The 22,637-nt window shown below is 37.7% G+C and overlaps 2 protein-coding genes across 3 annotated transcripts in view; both read left to right on the top strand.

Annotated features, from left to right (window-relative positions):
- Positions 1-988, top strand: part of UFL1 (UFM1 specific ligase 1) — a 34,702-nt gene extending 33,714 nt beyond the window's left edge. Inside the window, exon 19 of the mRNA XM_063311951.1 lies at positions 740-988. Within this exon, the coding sequence (XP_063168021.1) occupies positions 740-958 (219 nt within the window). The 3' untranslated portion in view covers positions 959-988. The remainder of the gene's footprint in view (positions 1-739) is intronic.
- Positions 989-3,793: 2,805 nt separating this feature from the next.
- Positions 3,794-22,637, top strand: part of FHL5 (four and a half LIM domains 5) — a 35,476-nt gene continuing 16,632 nt past the window's right edge. The window contains exons 1-3 of one of the 2 annotated variants that reach the window (XM_063311974.1): positions 3,794-6,026; positions 17,860-18,036; positions 21,243-21,417. In XM_063311974.1, coding sequence (XP_063168044.1) covers positions 17,878-18,036; positions 21,243-21,417 — 334 coding nt within the window. In that variant the 5' untranslated portion in view covers positions 3,794-6,026; positions 17,860-17,877. Of the gene's footprint in view, positions 6,027-17,856; positions 18,037-21,242; positions 21,418-22,637 lie in introns of both variants that reach the window. The other variant, XM_063311964.1, reaches the window with a different exon arrangement.

Below are 22,637 nucleotides of genomic sequence, written 5' to 3'. Positions count from 1 at the left end.
ACCTTAAGCTATGCTAGCCCAGCATAGTCAAAAATAACTTTCCCACGAGCACACAGGATTTCTAATCTGACCAATAGAAACTGGTGTAGCTTGGGATGCAGTCACAGATGCAACGTTCTGATCATCTCTGGCCCTTTCTTAAACTGCACGTCTCGTAGGCCTGGCTGTGCTCATTTGCTGGAGGAGATCCATTGAATTTGATGTAGATGTATAGGATTGTGCTGTAAATGGTTGCATTCCTATTACCTTATTTAGCAAAATATTTAAATCTGCAGGGAAATGAAACACAAATAACTCTGGGTTAACAAATTAGGCCTTTGGTGCAGCTATTACGTTACATTCCTGGATCTGAAATAGTTTTCATAAAAGAACTAAAAATATTATGTGACACTGTGTACACAATTTCACCTTTCTCTTTTACTTTGAACCCAAGATGTACTTATAATTACATGTATTTAATTTGTTAGATTTGTATTCCACTTTTATTTTGTGCACCTCAGGGTACATAATTCTCCCACCTCCTCTTTTCCCTACAACACCAACCTGGTGAGGTGGGTTGCCTGAGAGAAAATGACTGGTCCTAAGTCACCCACCTAAGGCAAGACTGGACCTCATGGTCCACTTCTTTTGGTCCATCCTGCTTCTCTGCACTTTTGAGTTTATTTTTGTCTATTTCTTTTGTAACATCTAATCAGCCTTCATTAAGAAGCTCCTTTGAATTTTTATTTATTTCTTCTAGGATCAGCATTCTCTTCTTGTCAAATACCAGGGGTTAGTAGTGAAGCAACTGATCAGTCAGAACAAGAAGATTGGGCAAGGTGATGATGATTCAGTTGATAGTACCTTGAACACAGAAGAAAGCACAGAAGCAATCTGGAAAGAACTTCAGGAGCTGTCTGGCTCTGTCAAAGATCTTGTTCTCAGACCGAGAAAATCTTCTGTAACAGAGGAGTGCTAAACCTAATAAACTTCATTCAGGATTCTCAAAGAGTCAGAATATTTTCTTAGAGACAAACATTGATGATAATGCCTGAAATAGCCTTGGTTTTAGAAGCTTTGCTTGAAGTACTGTATTACAAAACCCAGCAGCTGATGGTATTTTATTTTTTTTATTTATTATTCAAATATCTATCACCACCCATCTCCCTCCAAAAAGGGGGACTCTGGGTGGTTTACAATAAAATAGGTATGGTAGCAGTGTGTGTATCTACTCAAGTAATACTCATTGAATATTAATAATGAAGAAAGGGAAAATAACCAACAAGATCTTTTAACAAAAATATTTATGTTTTGGGTACTGGGCAGCTGATTTGCTTAGTTTTCATATAGCTAATAATTCTGAATCTACTGATTATTAGTCAGGCTTACAAACAGAATAAATACTCAGTTCTGGAGGCTCTGGCTGCCTGCAGCAATGATCTCAAAGTTTAAAATATATTAGTTGTAATAGTATTATTAAATTGCTTTAATTTTATGTATTGCTATGCCATCTTTCAAATTTCCTAGAATGCTGTCTAGGAAATTCTTTGAAATTTGAAAACCTACAGTTTCATACATTAAGCTGATTTGGTCTAGTACAACACAGATTTTTTTTTTTCCACTTAGGAATTCTAGTATTTTCACAAAATCATGACTTGCCTTAAGATTGAATTATTCTGAAACATTTGGTAACATACAAGAGTGTGGTTTGGATCTAGAGTGTTATCCTCCAGAACTTCTCACTGGAGAAAGGTGGAAATAGCGATCTTCAGACTTTTCCCCCCTAAAATTGATTATGTGCCATCAAGTGAGTGTCGACTCTTAGCAACCACACAGACAGATTTTTCTCCATGTCAATCTATCCCTAACCTGGTCTTTCAGGTCTTCCAACTGTGTACCCATCACCACTGTAACTGGTTACCTTTTTGCAACACACATGGTGATTTTTTGGTCAGGAATACATAGCACTATGTGTAAGCTCTTACAATAGCAAAGTCAAAACAATGTTATCATGGAGAAAATGGAAGTGACCAAAATTGTCTGGTATTCTTCTCAAAGTCACTCAAAAAAGTTAGATACTATCTTCATATATAACACCATTGTGATCTTTTTGCTGGGGGGTTGGGATTTGCCCAACCAAAGTTTTTAAGATTCCTTAGAAGCCAAGTGTACTTTATCTTACGTTTTTGTTAGCATATTTGTATAGTAAATGAACTTTAAATAGGATCGGTGGCTGCTTATTTCTAGATGCTTCTTTCACAGTATCCATGATGTAGGATTTTATTTTCTTTCAGAAGAAAAAATAAGTTATAGCTCATCACTTGCCCTTTCATGAGTTTTTGTATTTCTCAGTTTTGTTGAGTGAGTTATTTTGTCCCAGTGCTATTCTTAGAGGACTTTATTTTTGTACCAAATGTAACTCCTTTGTATTCCCCTTGCCGCTGTTTTCTTTGATTGTATATATTTGCATTAGCAGTGTAAATTAAGTCAGTCTTTAACACTATATTAGGCATTTGGTTTATTGACACTTATGTTTAATTCCTGTTATTTTTCAGTTTATATGCAATAGTATGGTACTGCTTTTGTGGACACTAGCATGTTAGCAGGTTTTATAATGCCAAATTCTTTTTGGTTTTCCCATGTCTTGTCTGCATTTGTAATGTAATTTGCATCAGCTGGCTCCGGGGTGCAAGGAACGAAATAGGGTTGTGACAAGACAGCTGGATCTCAAGGGGAAGCAGAATTGTCTTCTACCAAACTGGATTCCTTGGAAATGTGTTTGGTCTTGAAAACATAGCAGAATTGCTTGCCTCAGTATGAGAATCTTTTCTGTCTTCCCTCCCTCTGAGGCTGTACCTATCTTCCCCATTCTCTCTCTCTTTCTCTTTCTCTCTCCCTCGCTTTGGGTCAGACCTCTGCTGCTTACATCATTTCCATTTTCCTTCTGCTTTCATTCTTCAGTATTATGCCTCACTGCCTCCAGATTTCATTTGGAGAACAGTCTTGTCTTCTATATTCTTACATAAACAGGAATTAAACATTGCAATACAATTTTGATCTGGTGATTGAAAAGAATCGTTTTGGAGCAATGCACAGTAATCAACTCTCCTAAACACCCCCCAATTATGTCCAAATGTGAAAGGATCTGAATCGATCTGTATGTTTGTTTTTTTTCATACATTCTCATTAAATTCTGACATTAGCTTTCAGGTTTTCCTTTTAATGAAAATAGTACTAGCTTGATTCATTTTCTTACCTTCTTGCTTTAGATACTGGAAAGGATCAGAGAAATAAAATGACAGGGTAGTGATTTAAATCATAGGAAATGTGGGAACCAGGAGTATCCAGCAGGATTCCAGCCCAAATTTGCATGGAGCACTCAATCATTTACAGATAGGATAAGTTGCTAATTTATTACTTACTATATGGTAAAAGCAGCCAAGTAAATAACCACATGCTGGCTTTAGATGTATGTTAGCTAGTGGTCTCTCTGTCTTGTTTTGAAAGTAACTATGAGCTTTAGCATATATGGGATCTGTAGTAATCAGTTGTGTACCTCGTATCACAGCCAAACAGCATAGCATTATACCGATAAAAAATAGATGACAGAAGCAAATTACACAAATATTCTAACTCTCATTTTACACAAGCCTGTTCAGCCTATTTACCTTGTTACTGAATATAGCTTTATGTGATTATCTACCCTAAACTATAAATATAATATATAAAGTGATGTATTTTGTAAAGACTTCTGAATGAAATATTTTTAAAATGTTTTAATTAAAACAAATGAGGTTTTCAAATATTTATTTTAACTAGAAGATTACAGATCTTTTGCTATTTCTTATAAGTAGAAAGAACCAACTTTAATATGTTAGGATATTTATTCTATCTTTTTAATACCGTGAGGTATCAAAATTACAACTTTCTGATACTTTTAAACCAGGTAACCATGGGCATTTATTAGGCACTTCTGGGTCCCTGCATGAATCTGTATTTCAAATTTGTCTGGTGCAACAGATAAAGGAAATGATACTGGTAGTTTTTATACCTTTTGTAATACAAAAAACAACTGTAAAAGTTCCATGCAGAAGTGAGTTTGGAAGAGGGCATGAATAATAGATTGGACAGGCAATTAGGATGAAGCTCAACATTTTTGCAGTGGGAACTCTATGTATTTATTTCACTATTTCTTTTAGAAAAGTCATTAGGGAAGCCTAGAAGAAAGCTCCAATTATGTACAATAACTCCTACCCATGCCTACAAGTAATTTATTCTACAGATTACAGAGTAATTTGCAACTAAAGCGAAACTAATACTGATCCTTGTGCTTTCTGGGTTAAAAGGTTTGTTCAGTTCCAGTTAAGGAATACCATTTAGGCAAACTGAAGGAAAAACCTCTGGATGAGCCTGGAGTGCACAAAACATTTAAACACAGAAGCACCTCTCCAAATCATGAAAGCAGCTGCATCTTTTCCCCCAAAGTTTCAGCTGCTTTTGGAAACTTCCAAATGTTTCACTTGTGAGTGCATGCACAGCCACCTCAAAATGTGAAGGCAGCCAGTAGTAGCTACCATGGACATCCATGGGTTGGGCAAGGGAGGGAAACAAAAACATGTGCATGATGATGTAATCACAAAAGTGCTATGACTGGATCAGACATCCTGAAACAAGTATGTAATTGCAGCATTTGCGTGATTGTGGCAGCATTGTGACATCACTGGTTTGCGGTGGAGGCTGCTGGTAGTTGCACAAGCCTTTCAAAAGACGAAAAGCAATGCTTGCTTTGTGCTCCAGTACGTTCCAAGCACCTTGTTTGAATGCTTTGTATAAATCAGTAATGTTACTCTCCATCATAACTGAATCAATTACTGGACTAAGCAGACAATTGGCTTAGTTCAGCATAAGTTTTAATTTCTTAAAAATTAAAATAATGTAATGAGGCTGCTGTTTGATAGGGTCTTATCTGGAGTAAGCTCCAGTGAATTCATTTGGATGCATTTCTCAAGGAACATGTACACTATAGCATCACACTAAAATATCAATGATTTGAGACCAGCTTTGCTGTCCACACCAACATAATTGCAGTTGGCAAAATTGAAATGAGGAGCTGTCACCTGTGTTGTTGGATCCACCTCAGAGATGACACCTTGGTGATCTTGATTTCATTAACGACCCATTGCCCTAAAAGAGGAAATGCATAACTAAAAAAATGGAAACAGTTTTGGTGTGATAATGCATGATTTTTATGTGTGTTAATACATGTCTAATGCTGCAAATACACTATTATTCACTATGGTTTTCTACAGATAACATTTTAACAGGGTAGGGAAGACAGTGATCAAATGAGCTATCAATCTGCTGCTTGGGTGTCAATTGCAGATGAATGGCTTCAAGACTTTTCCTATTTGTTATTCTCTGCCTTTAAATAAAATTTAGACTGAAATCCTTTAAGATGTTTCCAAAGGAGGATGTTGTTCTGAAAAGTCGAGCTCCTGGCCACCCCAGTTCATATTAGGACTGCTAGAATTTATGGAAACATGGCCCAACTTGGGCAGTCCCATAAAATGTGGCACCTCATGAGTCAGTGGCTGGGTTCATACATTTCACTAAGCCACCATGTGATTGGTTTGGTTTTAGCTTAATTCAGTCCAGTATGTGAACCAGCCAACTGGGACTTAGTAAACAACTGTTCCACATGATCACTGCTTTTATATGGAGAATCAATAAGGGGCAAGTTATTTTGCCAGTTGTGGTTTCTAAAATGCCCAGATCTTTGAAATGTCTCCTCCCTGTTTCTGAAGTATAAGCCTGTTTAAGACCCTCCTACATGCATTTTCATTCCAATTTGCAAGCTGTGTGTAATGATAAATAGGAAGGGAGTCAGCTGTTTGAGATCTAAAGGAAACAGAATGACCTTCTTGGCTGCCTTTTCCAAAACCAACAAAATCTCACAGAAGAAAAACGGGGCTGGAGGGCTGTGCTTCTTTCTTTGGGATCCTTTGTTCTGATGTCCAAGTATCACAAGAAGCAACTGTTAGAAAAAGGTGAGTATTTCAACAAGTTTTTTTTTCTTTTCTAATTCATTATTTGTTAATATTTCAAAATATTAATCAAAACTATACTAAGCCTCTCCTCCCACAGTGCCATTATGAAGTACAATGTATAACTTGAGTTCCTTTTATTCCTGTAATCCTATTGACAAAATGTATAAATTATTATTCACTATGTGGATAGTGAAAAAATACCCATATATATATATATAAAGGTCAACTTTTAAGGAAGTAAGCATACTATGGGTTGGAGGGACCAATGTTAGATGCTCCAGAAATTATTGTGCAGTTATATTTGTTCTAAGAAGAACTGTTAGAATGGAATAAGGAACATTTCTGGAAAAATGAAAAAAAAAGTTATGCTACAAAATTTTATGTTGCTAGTGTGGTAAGATTAGTGTTAATCTGCAATTAGAAGTCATACCTATTATGTGTGTCCTTATTTACAAGCAATTATACCATATATTTTTTTTAAAAAATACAGGTTCCTTGTTACATTAAATAAATTCCAACCAAGATATTTACTGCTATCAAAAGGAATCTTCCACCCTTGTGTGATATATTGCTAATAAGATAATTCTTAGAGTATGGTGGAGCAAATGGCATAGATGCAAAGAGAAAGTAGAGTAAGGGGCTATAAAGGGATGAGCAATGCTAAGGAGGGAACAGGGGAGATGTAGCTTGCTTCCTTATTTATTTATGAGGAAAAAAGAATGGATGAGTGTGTTTTACAGAGCACATTGTTCTCACAGTAAGAAATATAAAGGTATCTTAGAAGAACAGATCATCACACTGCCCTTCTTAAAAAAAAAAAAAAGTTCTAATTAAGCAAACAAAACTCCTTTGAGCCTGTGAGAGGTGAAAGGCCCCTGTGCAAGCACCGAGTCATGTCTGACCCTTTGGGGGGACACCACTTTCAAGACGTTTTCTTGGCAGACTATAGCAGGGTGGTTTGCCATTGCCTTCCCCAGTTGTCACCTTCCCCAGCAAGCTGGGCGCTCATTTTACCGACCTCGGAAGGATGGGAGGCTGAGTCGACCTGAGCCGCTACCCAAGAATCCAGCGTCCGTTGGGGTCGAACTCGGGTTGCGGAGAGAATTTTTGGTTGCAATACTGCTGCCTGCCACTCTGCACCACACAAGGCTCTAAACAAAACACTAGTTTTGATAAAGTATCTTTAAAAAATGAACTCTTAAATTGGACCATATGTATTTCCTGTGCCTGGGAATTTCACAGGCACAGAGAAGCCACAGAACAGGTGGCTGCATAAACTTACCAAATAAATCCATCAATCTAACTTCACTTTCTGATGGGCCATAATCCTACCATGAGAAGATCTCGTTATTTGTCATTCAGTATGCTGCTTTAGGAACAGAGGTGCAAGCTTGAATTTCTCTCATCCAATGCCAATTATTAACAATTCAGCACAATTCACCATTCCCAATGGAGGCATCTGCATCCTACAACAAATGGAACCAGAGATAGGGATTTGTGTTTTGAATTAGTCTAACAGCTAAATTTTTCCACTTTGTTGGAGGCCACTCTTTGTGACATAGCAACATCTACTGTATGTATCTGCCTAAGCTGGAAATAATACCTTGAACTAAATGTATTTTTTTTATTTTTTGTTACTTCTGTATCCTGATGTGCAAACCTTAGCTTTAGCAAGGTGATTATTTTCATTTGCCTTTGGACCGGATTACTGAGATCATTTTTAAAATTATTCCATGGTCAATAATCATGTCAACCCTTTATGATAGTTTCAAGCTTTAAAAAAAATAGAAAGAGTCCATCTTTAGACTTTCAGAAACTGCACCTAATAGAAACAGGCTAATATTTAAAATTCAGAAATGCCTCAATAAGAAGGACCAGCTATGACTGAGAATACTACCTGGGCATCAGCAGATACCTCCTGTTTGCTATTCTGCAAATATTCTGGATTCACTCACACTACATTTGTGGAACAGCATTGCGGTGCTGAAACTGCCACATTTGTTTTTGTAGTTAGAGATCAGAATCGGGCTCTTTTTCTCTACAATTTCAAGATAGCACCGCAGTTCTGAAATGCAAGAGGCTCCTTCATCACAAATGGTAGAATCAGCAGAGCTTCCTGATCCTAGCCCCACCTTACCATTCAGCCTCTGCCCATCAGCCCAGTTTTACGGAAAGGGTTCCCAAGAAGAAGTTCAATTCACAGGACCATGCTCAGTGCTCATTAAACTCTTTGGGGAGAAAGGGGGGGAGGGGCTTTGTAAGCCCCCCCCCCCCCCGCTTTCTAAAAAGCTTTTTGTTTTTTTTACTTCTGTAAAACTTGAAGGTCCTCCAAATAACTACCAGATGTGGCTTTTTGGGTGTAATCACTCTGCTTCAAATTCAGGACTTCTACGTCTAGTGCATATTCCCATCACTCCTTACTGCTTTTTCTTATGTAAAACAGATAGATAAACAGAAGAACCAAAGGCAGTGTCTTGTTATTAGTAAAACTAGGAATCATTTGGAAGCACCTAAAGCTTCCATTTTAGGTATGGGTCCTGCCATATTTGGTTGATTTGGCCTTGTTGAACAAATTTGGTGTTCTAATGAAGCAAAAATTTGTGTATAAATATGAACCAACCTTACATACAGGAGAGTGTCATGTTAGCTGCAAGAGATTAATGTACTACTATTTTGAAAAATTCCTGGGTAATCTGACATCAATTAAAGAATTTTAAATGGATGAAAGATCAAACAAAGCTTACCATAAACATTTTAAAATATTAAATCAACAAACTGCATGTCTAAATGGAACTTTCTTAGAACTAAGAGGTGGGTTGGTGCTTTTACCCAAAAAAAAAAGGGGGGGGTAAAATTAGCAAGTATAAACCTTAATATATTACAATGAGAAGAAAAATTCTGACATGTCATTTGTTCCCATGTGATGTTTATTCTATTTTTTTCTTGATATTCTATACTCTTGACATTTCTTAAAATATTTTTCCCAAGCTGGATAGGGTAAATTTGTCTATAAATCTGTTATCATTGTGGTGTTTGAAAGCTGAAAAGATAACTGCAAAGGCAGATACTTAGTTTTCTTAGTTAAGAATTGATTTTTCTGTTTAAAATCATACTTCTATGCTAGCAGTAAAAATGTAACTATGTAAAACCAACAAGCTAAAAACCAAGAAAGCTAAAAACAAAGTACTGTTGGGTGTTGTAGTTTAATTTCGTGGGATCCTGAGGAAGGGAGCAGAAGCTGGAATGTGTAAAAATGTCAAGCACAGGACAGTGTAAAAAGGGCTCATTTTATAACACTTGTAATATTGAAGGAATGTAGATCGGGGTAGAGGCAAGAATGCAGCACCAGCTTCAGGGTTTAGCTTTGGGTGATAACTTCACTGCTGACATAGAGTTAGGGGCTTTTCTTGCCTGTGTGAATGTAATCAGTTATTCATGAGTGATAACCTATTTTTTTTTCCTTTATAATCCTTTGCAAATCTGTATTCCGGGCTTTTGGTCTGATTGGCTGGAAGCCCAGTGATCCAGTTTTGTTCTTAAAGTATCATAAAAAACTTTGTTTCAGATCTCCATTGCTATGGTTCACAGTATCGTGGATTGTTTTTTTTCCCACCACGTCATATGGTTACCTCTGTCATTTCATTTCATTTCATTCTGCTGCCATTCAAGTTATTTTATGATGGCATAATCTGTAGAAGCAAAAGAAAATATTGACAGCATTAATGATAAACAGTGTATTTGAAAATGGCTTTGATCATTACTGACATAGGTGTTTCTCAAAGTCTTTTCATGAAAGGAAAAAAATCATTTAATTGCACATTTTACAGGTATCTATGACAAATTAACACTAACAGTACGATCCTACTAATATACAGTATAACAGTAATTAATTTCAGTGAGGCTTACTCCCAGGTACATGAAATATGACTGTAGCCCAGAAGAGTCTATACCAGCTAGTGTTTGAAAGAAAATATATTTCTAAAATTGCTTCTAACTCCTTTGGATAATTTTATTTTGTATTTTAAGTTACTCACAGACTTGGGCAATTCTGTCCATCTGTTCCCCAGCTCCCCAGTTCCCCAACATTGCAATGTTGACCAGAACTTTTAAACTTCTAGGAAGAAGTTCCACAAATGCAATCATAGTTTGGAAAGGATTAATTGAACTAAATAAAATAACCCTGTAGGAGGAGAGTTCTACCACATCAGCATCTCTTCCGTAGTGTTGATGAGTTCAGCATTTCTTGAATGATTCTTCCATCTTAATGGGATTCAGTGAAGATAACAGAATAGGAAGACAAGGATCAATACTGGTTCTGTGCATCTGCACTTTTTCTGTGGAAGTCTACTTTGGGAATCCTTTGATCTCTAAATACCTCAATATATCTAAGACTATTTCTATATATATAAAACGAGGTGATTTCTCAAACGGGGTGATCTTTAGTTTCCAGCTTGGGAGGTTCCTGCAAATGATTCTATGTATGTTAAGGGCAAGAGCCTTCTAAACTGGCAAGCTCTGTAGTTTCCCAAAGTTTTAGTCATTATTACCTGTATGGTGTTATGCGGTCTATCTTTATGCAAAGATATCTTTATCTTGCCTGGACAACAGTAATAAAAAACTGCTTTTCTCCTAAAGGAACCTGGAGTTTTATTTTATACAATCATAATCTGTGAAGGAAGGGTGACAGATACAATATACAGAAGCCTGAATGTAAGTTTCCATACTCACATGGCTTGGAAACTCTGGGGGCCGCAGGGCAGGTTACCCTATCGAGGTGGTGATGGGCCGGAGATGTTATGATGGGAATTGAAATATAAATAAATAGTAAATTGATTTTCCTGTTTGTATACTTCTGTATGTTTTTTGCTTTGTCATCAAATCAAATATGCTTGCTTGCCTCAAAATAGGGAGAACCCATTTGTTGTAAATTGCTTATAACTTTTATTGAAACAGTTGTTAGCTTTAAAGAGCCAAAAATGTCAAAGAAGGCAGGCAGGCTATTTTGAAACAGAAAAATGTTTTCCCCAAAGCAGTAAAACCAATGCTAATAAAGCCAGATAATACTTTATTCTGTGAACCACCTAAAGCAACTGTCCATCATTTGTCACCTTGATATCTTAAACTGTAACTTAAAGACCAGCAGCAGACATTATCGGGCCAGATGGCTGGTGGGCAGTTTGGAAATTTGTGGGCACTCGTACAAAATGATCATGATAGTGGATGTTGGCAGCCACAACACCCCCATTTACTAGAACTCAACCTTCTTTCTAGCTCTATGGGATGCTGTCTCTGCCACCTTTCTCTCTCTCTCTGACCAATGGGCATATTCTAAATCCAGTCATCAGCCATTTATATGGTCCAAGAAGGCCTGTGTGGAGCCCAGAGTTGGTTTTGTAAAGATGATGTTTGATGCCTTATTTTGTATCTTTCGCTAGAAATATAATTAAAATCAAGTGACAGCAGGAAGTGTGGTGGGCACCAAGGGAGGTGTCTGTGGGCACATTGTTACTGACCTCTATTCTACTGCTAGGAAATATAATGTTAAAATGCCAATTTTAAATAAGAAATGAAAAAGTGTGAAAAGTATTACTGTGATCTAGGTTTAATATATAAACACTGGCTCTACATGAATGTAGTCATGAAGTTAATAAATCTCTACACTGAGGAACCAGACAAAGAGACATGAACTTAATCTTTTAGTCCAGCAATGTCAGCAGCAGCAGCAGTTCTCTAGTCATCTTGTATCTGATTCATCCAAACACGAGATCTAACTTCTAGTGAAATTAAAGTCAGCATGTTCCTCTAAAGATTGGGATCAAAGGAGCAGAGAAGATTCCTTTCCCATATGTACCTTCTAGGGGCAGAAGAAGCAGGTGTTAATCAATTTGGTATGCTGTTTTAGGCCCATGCCAACAGCCATGAACAAAGCTGGATTAAGTCACCCACATTTTTACATTTTTCATCGTTTTTGCCTTGTGGTTTTACCTGGCATTTGCTGCTTCTAATGTAGGGTCAAGATCAAAAGGTCTTAGAGAGGTCCCTTTTCTATTGATGCTGACAAGGATTTAATTTAAAGAAATGGCACAAGAGAGGACCACAATGCCAACTTGCCTTTCCCCTTTTCAGTAAGGCGATTGACAAAGTTTTGGGAGTTGGGAAGATGACACAATGAAGCTCAAAGCAATATGTTCAAATGTACGTACAAAAAGCAGCATATGTTTATCGGGATTATGTTAGTTATAACAAAGCTAACTATTCGGGACAAGCACATCTAACTGGTACTAGTAGTCACTCAGTCTTTGATTCCTAGTGGATAACCACTCCCATTAACCTTGTGGATCTGATAGGGAAAATGCAACAAAAAGGATTTTTTTTTATTTACTTCAAAACTAAAATGAAATTTGGGGAAAGAACTCTGATCTATCCACCTTAAATGGAACCCCCGGCATAGTCAGTTAATATAAAACAGAGAAAACACTTCATTATCAGCATCTGTATAGCTTTTAAGGGTTCAAGCTACTTCACCCTTCACAGGGTTATCTAACTGTAATCCTTATCAGCTCTGATAAATCAATGTTTCTAGGTCCCATGCTGTAGATGGAAGGATTGAGGCTTAAAAAGCACACCTTGCTCTTTCATTTACAGAATTCATAGGAAAGAACAAGAATCAGATGAAGGGCTCCCTTAGCCATATGTTGTCACAGGTCTTGTATGTTCTATGTTGTTCTTTTGTCCAGCTAGGATCCCTGATTTGTTTAGGTCTATATTGCTAACACAGTCACATGTCCACTAAGCCCTGGTTTGTTGGGTTCACGCAATATGCTCAGACATACATCATGATTTACCAACCACAGTGGCTGGCTTCTCATAACACTCTAAACTAAAACAAACACATTATGACTTAGAGTGATAAATGAACCCTACTGATTGAATCTGGGTGTTTCTGCATGGTTTCCTATCCTATCTTCTGCATGTTTTAAATGTATAGAGGAAAAAGTCGATGCTCTTTGAATGGTTAACTGGCAAGAAATCTGTGCTAAATGATTCCAGCTATGCACTCTTAATTCATAACTCTAAAGAGTGGTTTGTTGGATCAGACCAAAATTCTTTCAATCTAGAATATTTTAACAGTTCTAATGGCCAGCAGATTAATTGAAGAAAAAAAGAAGATGGTAAGTGATCCACAGATGACTCGGAGTCCATCTTCTACCCAATGTTCTCTTTCAAGTATTTATAAAATAAGCCACAGTATGGCTGTAATCTACACATACAGTACATTTCTGGAAATAAAACTCTGGAAATCGATGCTCTTTCAAACAGCCTTGCTATATAGGGTATAATGCTTGTTTGTAAAGGAGAGAAGTAGTTAACAGTGTCTATTTCTTTATTATAAGGGAATTTCACTTAGGAGTTCAGTATTCCTGTTTCAATGGTTCCAGAGGAGCTGCTGTCTTCACATCTTGAATTACAATATTGGAAATGTTCCTATTGGGACATTTATCTCTGTGCTTGGAATTTGTGGTGCTATTCTCACTCATATGATCTAAAACAAACGAACAATATTTGTGGAAGTATGAGGCCCATTTGTTTATGTTGTGGATTGTTTTAATGGATTGTGTCATCTGTCATTCTGGAGAGCAGGGAGCTTTGACACAGTTGGAGATGCAGCAAAGCACTTAAATGCAATGGTTTTGAATGTGCTCGGGTAAGAAATTTTCCACTGCTTATGCCAAATAAAGCCATTGCTATTTTTGGTCTGAGATAGCATTCCATCTTTGTCATCCCCTTCTACTCCCCCTCGCTGTCATACCGCAAATCCTCTAGGAATAGAATTAAAAACTCGGTTCTCAATCACTAACTCATTTTTACCAGAGAATTCTATATTGGTTATACCTCTCACGCATGTGCTTATATATTTAGACGATAATATCTGTTATTTAATGACCATTCCCAAGCCACTTCAGCACAGATCTGCAGGCAGGGAGAACCAAATGTAAAGCAGCTTTACTATTGATGAGATCCATACTAAAAAGTTTTAAAAAGCAGATCTTTTTAAACATCTTTCAAGAAGTACCCCTCTTTTGCAAGTTGATGTGGAACATATCACACCAGAAAACGGTTTGTGTGTGGCATGTAGTTCAGACTCAAGAAGAGAGACAAAAGAATGTCTACTGGTTTTGCCTCCCACATTGCATCTCTCAACCCAGCGAGGTGATCCATGTGGAAAACCTGTTCTCTTCCACTGAATTGCCTTGGTTCATGTGCCTGGTATGAGGGGGGAAAGTGATAATCTACTTTCAGAAGGATGGAAAATCTGTATCTGGGAGCCAGGGTCAGCTCCATTCACCAATTCAGATTTGAAAACTGCTCCCCAACTGATAAAAAGAGAGCACCTGCATCTTCTCTTTTCCAGTTCTAGCAAGTGATACCAATGCTGGTAAATCAGATCCCTGTCTATAGCTTAATGCTGTGTGAGAAGACGCAGGAGTACCATGGTAGATGAACTACACAGGTTATGTTGGACACCAGGAATTGAAAAGATTGACAATATTGGTAGTTTCCACACCACTGAAGAGTACCACCTTGGGGAAAGCTGCCATATAACATGCTGGTTTCTTGCACTGGTTCTATTCAGCACTAGAGGAGCATTTTCTGGTATTCATATAGAGTGACACATTTCAATTATTGAAAGTGTAACCTACACCTTTCACCTTTTCAGTGTTCACTGCTCAGCCACTGAAATAACAGATAGGTTATTTTACCTATTATATAGGTTTTTCTTTTCTTTGCAAAACGTTGAACAGTTGTCCAATGACCTATTCAGGAATAGAAAGATGGATTTGGTCTGTTCTCCTTCCCAACCCAACAAGGAATGATTGGAATTTGCTTAAAGTGCATGTGGGAGTTCCTTGCACTTTTCCAAGGACCAAGTTAGAGCTATTTTGGCAGAGAGGGAGGGAGGGAGGGGGAGAGAGAAACTAAGAAGGAATTAAATTTAACAGGGGATGTAGAAATGAAATTAATAGTAGTGAAAAAAACTGTAAAGTGAAATTCACAAAAAAATATAGGTCAGTGCAGCAGAAGGTAAAAGAGTAAGCCAACAAAATGAGGAGAATTATATACTGTCATCCACTATGTCAAAAATTGCTTGGTAGAATGATTAAAACTGAAATACAGTAGCACTGGAAATAATTAAACGATCACTTTCAAGATCCAGAGAGAGAATCAGAAAAGAAAGATGGGGGGGGTGTTCTATTTTCCCATAGTTTAGCTGGGAAAACCTAAATGACTTTAACTTTTTTGGTTTTTGATATGAATTTTTCAGAAAATCATAGCTTGCCAAATATGTTAATTATACTTATTTAGTGTTTTTTTTTTAAGAAACAGATTTTAGTGTTTGGAGGCTGCATACAATGGAATCTACAGCAACAATGGCTTCTATAGTGGGGAACAGCCAGCCAATTTCAAACAGTTAAACTGAAAGGGTCTAGTGCAAAGGAAAGACATCTTGTCTGTTGAGGTAACCTCCTTTGCATTGTTCAGATTGCTGGAGAAACAGAGCAAGAGCAGAGCTTTGCAGAGGCTAAAATCAGAATGAAATTAATTCATACCTGTCTTCTTCATTCCAAAGAAATGAAACTTCTGTCCTGGGATCCCTCAATATAATTCGATTTCTTCCATTGACTACCATTCGTAGCAGGAAGCTCTCTTCTCTCCTTCACCCAATAAGCACTTGTTCAGCTAATTATCTATATTTATCCTCAGCTGCCCTTTACTTAGGATGATATCTGCTCTTGAAAATCCTGGTACCACCCTACTATTGCTGTTTAGCAGCACAGAAGCAGATACCCTAGAATGCTCCAAGTCCTACACAAGAGCTGGTCACTTGATGTTGCATAGCACATAGACTTACCATCTATGAAAGGAATAACTCTCAGAATTGCTCAGGCTGTCAGAACCTAGTTGGTGACTATTTGGATGACAATTTCAGATGATCATTGCACACTAGCAGACTATAATAAGCCAGCATGATGTAGTTAAGGTTCTGTATGTGGATCAGGGCCATCTGGTTCGAAGTTCTCACTTAACCATGGAACCCCATGGAGGACTATAGGCCAATCACACTCTTTGCACACCTACTGTATCTCACAGGGTTATTGTTGGTAAGATGGAATTTGGGAAAGCCCTCTATAAACCACCTTGCATGCTCAGAGAAAAGGTGGGATGCGTATGCAATAAAATAATATTTAATAATAACTTTAAATATAATTTTGTAATAATTGTAAACAGTCAATATCATTAATACATAAATAATCAATTTTCACATGCCAAATCAGTGATCAGTCAGGTATTCCTGAACTGCAACTTCAGATATCCTTCATAACTAGCCAAGTTGGCCCAAGCTGTAGTTCACCCAAATCCACATATTTAGCATTTCTAGATTAACATTGTACTGTAAGTTGCCACAAACTGAAATTTTTACATTATATTTTCTCCCAAGACCTCTAATCTAAAATGACTTGATTTGCAGCCACACATGTTTTAATTTTTTAATTAAAAAGATTACTCTGTGTCTATTTTTCAAGTTTTTAAGAATCTTGATGCAAAGAGAAACAGAAAAAAAGGCTCATTAAACCTGAGGCATAATTCCTGCTCTAGGTGAGAATGCTCCCACCTTAGGCAGCTATCTGGCAGGCAAGATCGATAGCTCAATGCCTTAAGAAGTTTTGGCTTAAGGAAGCATTTGAAGGACTACTGCCAATCAACATGAGCCATCCTGGGCTTGATAGATCAATGAGCTGTAAGGCAGTAAGTCAGTTCAGACAATATCCAGCCAGCACTAGAATAGGACCAGCGATTCATCGCATGGAGAAAAATACACAAATCGAGAAATAACAGTAGCAGAAGACAGGAACAAAGGTTTTCATTTGGTTTATTCGTTCTAAGACATATTCCAGAACACACTCCTGTGTGGCGCTTTACACATCTATGCTAAATATGTGGAAGAGTTGTGGGTTTTTTTCTCCCCAGATAGTTGTTCTAATAGACCCTATGCTACAGGTGGGAGCTGCACAGAGATATTATAGTAGTGAGAATTCAGCAAAACCAGCAGATGGTTTGTGATCAGCTTCACTGGGAATTCTTCTGGATTCTGTTTTTCTTCATTCTCAGGAACCCATGTCCTAATTTTAGCAAAGTCCTTCTGGTCCAATGGGCAAATAACAAGACTAAAATAGTTTGCCTGCAAACCTCAGAAGATTCTGTTGTAGCTCAAAGTTTGAATGTTTATCTAAATGTGTTTTTCCCAGTTTGTGTAGGCCAAAAATACACATGTGTGGGTGGGTTGGGATAAGGAAGATTCACAATGGACTGGTAATTAATCTGGAGAGGCACTTCTGAAAAATGATCAAAGGTTGGCAGGCTGATGCCTCATGCGGCCTCTCCTAATAGCAATCTGCCAGCCACTTTTCTGCTGATCTCAGTTGGTCCTACTGAGGATCATTTAGCATCCATAAAGAACCCTCTACTTACTGATCCAAATCTACACTATCACAATTAACTCTGACAAGTTATTTAATTTTTATATTTTAAGGAACTAGGGAAAAAAAATAGAAAGTAGAAGACAGACATAGTCATTGTCAAAATCATCAATGAGAAGATTATTTTCACTGATGATTTTGGTGATGATTTAAGATTTAAAACTGTTCTATCCTCTGTGTTAGAACCTGGCAGTTCTGGGTTGCTGTCACTGCAGAACTTCCAAAATGAGGGATCTTGAACTTGCAGCCATATTATTTCACCAATATATGCCTTCTCTTTCCACCTCCAGCAGCACCAAGAAAGCTTAAAAATGGCAAGTGATCAGTCAAGCTGCTTTCACTGCAAGGATTCACTTTGTGGAAAACAGTATGCCATGAAGGAAGAAAATGCTTTCTGCGTGAAATGCTATGACAGCCTGTTTGCTAACTTTTGTGAAAAATGTCGGAAACCCATTGAATGTGACTCCAAGGTAAGCACTGGTTAGTTTCATGGCCATCTATACTCCCATAGAAAAAGATACCTTGAGCTACATCATTTCTATTTGTGGTGTGAGTCTATTCTATAGTAATAATTTGGAGATTCTTCTTAATGCTTCTCTTGTGTTAATGCAATTATAGACACTGGTCAGGCTGAGATTTCCTAGGCTGGAATCTTTCAGCTTCATGGGTTCATTTTCAGCATAAGCAGAGGACAGAAGGGTGCTTTCACTTATTTAAAACTTTACGCAGGGTTTGGAAACATTTGATTTAACTTGGATAACTAATTTAGTAATTCACGATCTATTCTTTCTGTACTATCTGATGTGGATGTACCAAATGAAATAGCCTAGAGATTGGCAATCTACCACTGGTGGGCACCAGGGTGACCTTGGATATCTACGTACCTTAGCACCTGGGAAGCTCACCACCCACTTTTTTTTAAGCAAAAATTCCTAGCAACCTGCTAACCATTAAAGGTCATGTGCAAGCTTCTAATACCATCTTTATCTCTGAGTGTATCTCTGGACCCCAGGATAGCACATAGATGTTAAGACAAACAGACAATAAACATGGATGGGTGTTTTGTTTGGAAACATTCCATCTACCAAGAAAGGGAAAGAGAGATAAAGTAGGCAGAAGTGATAGGAATCATCCTGGAGGGGGACAGGAGACTGCAGGGAACAATTTCACTAGTTGTCTCCTGGTGAATGTATGTTTTCTGATTGGCTGCATCACAAAAACCACTATGTTTTGAATAAGTAGGATCTTTATGGCAGGCAATTTGTGAGAGTACACAGAACATTTTCTAAATATTTCTAAAATGTCCTGTGGCTGCACGAGACTGCTTACTCAGAATTAAGTAGAATTTGGAGAGCTGCCAATTTCACCTCTTTATTTCCTAGGTATTGTATCACCCATTGATAAGATTTAACTCTTGCGAGCCCCAGCCAGCATGACCAAAAATGAGGGTAACGAAAGATGGAATCCAACCTTGTCCATCCCTGTCCTGGAGAAGCAACTGCTGCTGAGATTCCAGTACTGTCCGTTATAAAAACTTTAAATAAAGATTTATATCTAATATTGCTAGCACAGAGACAGACCCTCACTATGACCTGATAAAGATGTTTTTCTGTGCATTAATATATAATCCACTGATGCATTACTATATAATCCAATTAAAAGAAACGCAAAGATTATCTCTAATTTATACACACACATACATTAAGATCTATAGATTTTGTACAGATACAAAGACAAGTAGGTGATTAAGCTTCAGGAGAGATACTGAGAATTTTAATGGTTTGTAGATTCCCTACAGATCGGATAGTATTGGTTTCATCCATCATCTGCCTGCAGAAGCTTTAGAAAGAAGTTAAACAGTTGTATTAACCTCAGTGCAACATCTTAGCTCCCACAGTATCCCATTTGTTAAGAAAAAGTACTTGTTTTATTCTCACAATTTATTCCACAGAGATAACAGCATTGATTTCCTTTTCTATTCATAGTTTCATTCAATTGATAAGATCAAGAAAAACCTTTAAAATAAATTCCACTGACAAATGGCTAGTGAAAAATGGCTTGCTTTCCTCTATATTGCCAATGGCCTCCATTGTAACTGTGAAGATTTAAGATTTAAGTTTCACTAGAAGATAAATGACATTCATCATTTTTATGTTTATAATGTTAACTAAGTAAGCCTAAGAAAGAGAAAGCAAGAAAAAAGGAGAAAGGTTGACGTGTTTGGAATAAAATACTGTATTTGCTAAATGGCAATTTAATTTTTGGATTTATCTCTTATACCTCACAGTTCCAGGAATGGGGCAATCCTAAATAAACTAACTACATCTTTTTTTTTGGGGGGGGGGGGGGCTGGCTTCATCTTTTCTTTCAGATTTCATCAGAATTTTCATTGGAGCAAACTACACTTCAGGAATGCCTTCCTTCCTTCCTTTCCTCCTTCCAGTTTTGTGCTTCCTATGGTTAATTATTAGAAATTATCAATAAGGAGGGATGGTAGCCTCAATCGCTCCATCCAGTCTCTCTAAACACAAATGCACCCCCCCACACACACACACACAGACATATTTACCCCTTATCTTCCATATGCACATAGGCAACAGCCAACATAGACAACAGCAATGAATAGCTGCCTTGATTGCCCTCTGATTAGAAAGGTGATATTTAAATTGAATAAATAATTAATCATAATTGTAAAATCATCAAGTGAAATCACACAGTGAGGAGGAGATCTAGGTGATGCTTTGCATGAAAAAATTTCAATCCCTAGACTCTCCAGAGAGCCTTAGAGAAGAAATCTTTGAAACTCGATGCCCATTAGGACCAAAGCAGCTGAAGTACAAATTATATTCTATGTTGATCCAGTTTCTAATTGCAGCTACTTAATTTACTATAAATCTGTAGTGGCCAAATTGGATTAGAACTACCATGGGTAGTTGTGGGGAAGCTGATCTTCTTGTGTCTCTTTTTTAAAAAATTATGTTCCTCATACAAATTTTGTCAGATGCTGGTGAAGACAATGATATCTATTATGTTGCAAATTCCATTGGAGCCAATCGGGCAGAACCACACAAAACGTATGTGTTTTCTAGTTTAGCCCTCAGGGAAAAAAATGAAGTCAGCCACTTTCCTACCTAAAGTAATAACAGAAGCCTTGTCTCACTCCATGCATTAAAACTGACCAGACCAGCTGTATTTCAGCACTGTAGCAATACAGGGACCAGAATGAGGGCAGAAGGCTAGATTAAATGGTGTCAAGAAGGGTACATGGCTTTTCTCCCATTTCCCTCTCTCTTAACTACCAACCATCTGCTACTCAAGGCAGAAGCCTCACTCTGCCTAATAGCTGAGTGCAGATACTTTATGTCTGCTGTAGCTGTGGTGCAGAGGCATACTTTCTTCATGAATCCTTTGCAGGGAAGGTAATAATTTAAAACATAAAACCATAACGAACCTAAGAGATATACAGTAAATCCTTTGCAGATAGTGGTAAATATGCAATCTTCTTGAGAACATCATAGGGAGAAAGAAAGACAAAAGAGGAATAAAGGGCAGGAGAATCTATCTTCTTTCAGGTCATTGTTGACAATGGTTATGAAGCCCAACAGCTCATAGTTTTGTCCAGTTGGAATCTGGGTAGCCAATGCCTTTTTACTAACATTAATTCACTCTCTCCAAGGATCTTGCTTATAAAGGCTGCCACTGGCATGAAACATGCTTCAAATGTGCCAAATGCCATCACTCCTTGGTTGAGAAGCCCTTTGCAGCTAAAGACGAGCTCCTGCTGTGTACAGCATGTTATTCTAATGAGTATTCATCTAAGTGCTTTCATTGCAAGAGGACTATTATGCCTGGTAAGATAATAGGGAGCTGGAGACGGGTATTCCTTAATGGGGATAAATAAATCAGAAGGGTGGGATGACACTTTAACCTTGAGAAATTGATTGGAAATTGGTGAGGAAAAATATGATGGGGGAAGGTGAAACGCTCTTCTTTTTCCAAGGGCCTTTTCAGGTGAATACTTCATTGTATGTGCACTGCACAGACCATATGCCTTTGCAGGGGATCTGCTGTTTGCTTTTCCATCCCCCAACCTATTAATACTCCTCCTTCCTTCAAGCATTCGGCAGAGGTGAGTATAATGGGAAATGACTGGCCAGTGTCTCTGTAGAGCATGTCACTGCTGATCTAGTCTCCACAATGCAGAGCCATACAGTTTTGAAGTACCTTTTCTTCTAATAGAATTGTAATTAAAATTATTATTCAGGGACGTAAATGCTCCCCACTGTTCCATTCCAGTGGCATCACTGTTTCTCTCTAGCAGTGCCCTTTCATACTCTGAAACCCATATTTCTTTATTTACACATACACTCCAACTACATTTCAGAGTTGAGTTGTCCCATTGTTGCCACTGAAGTATGCCAAATTGTCAGGCCTCTCAGGTAAACCAGACAGGAAACACGACCAGTTGAGCTACTTTATTGTTAGGCTACATTGACAGAATCTTGCAAGTCTGAAAGTACAAATCTCCCACCCTCCGTATTTATCACCTAACCAGTTAGGGGTGGTCCTTTCTAAGTGTCTTTCTCTGCCCGTTACTCAGTTGGGGACTTCTTCTTTTATCAAATTGTTCCCTAGGCAGCATCTACCCCCCACCCCCTGGTCTTGCAAGGTCATTCTCACATTCCAAACATTGTTTGCTGACATCTGGGTTTGTGTTCTCTCTCTCTCTCTCTCTCTCTCTCTCTCTCTCTCTCTCTCTCTCTGTGTGTGTTTAATCCAGTCTTAATCCATTCTTTCCATCCATAAAGAAAAGGCTATTTTGCTTACTTTAATTTTATTTCAAACAATGGATTCCCAAGGAACTTGTGATAAACACATTATTAACTTTTCTCATGTTGATCTGGACTAGTAATACTGATATATCAACACAGAGAAAGGTTTCAGTTCATAGCATATCCATAACAGTTCTTTGTCTTTGTCTCTTATTTTAAATGAATAAAATGAAGAATAAGCTCATGAAAATGTGTATCGGTACAGGTAAAACACGGAACTGAAGCTAAAATGAAGTCAT

The sequence above is a fragment of the Candoia aspera genome, chromosome 1, assembly GCF_035149785.1.
Source record: "Candoia aspera isolate rCanAsp1 chromosome 1, rCanAsp1.hap2, whole genome shotgun sequence".
Lineage (NCBI taxonomy): Eukaryota > Metazoa > Chordata > Lepidosauria > Squamata > Boidae > Candoia > Candoia aspera.
This window is presented reverse-complemented; position numbering and strand designations above follow the sequence as displayed.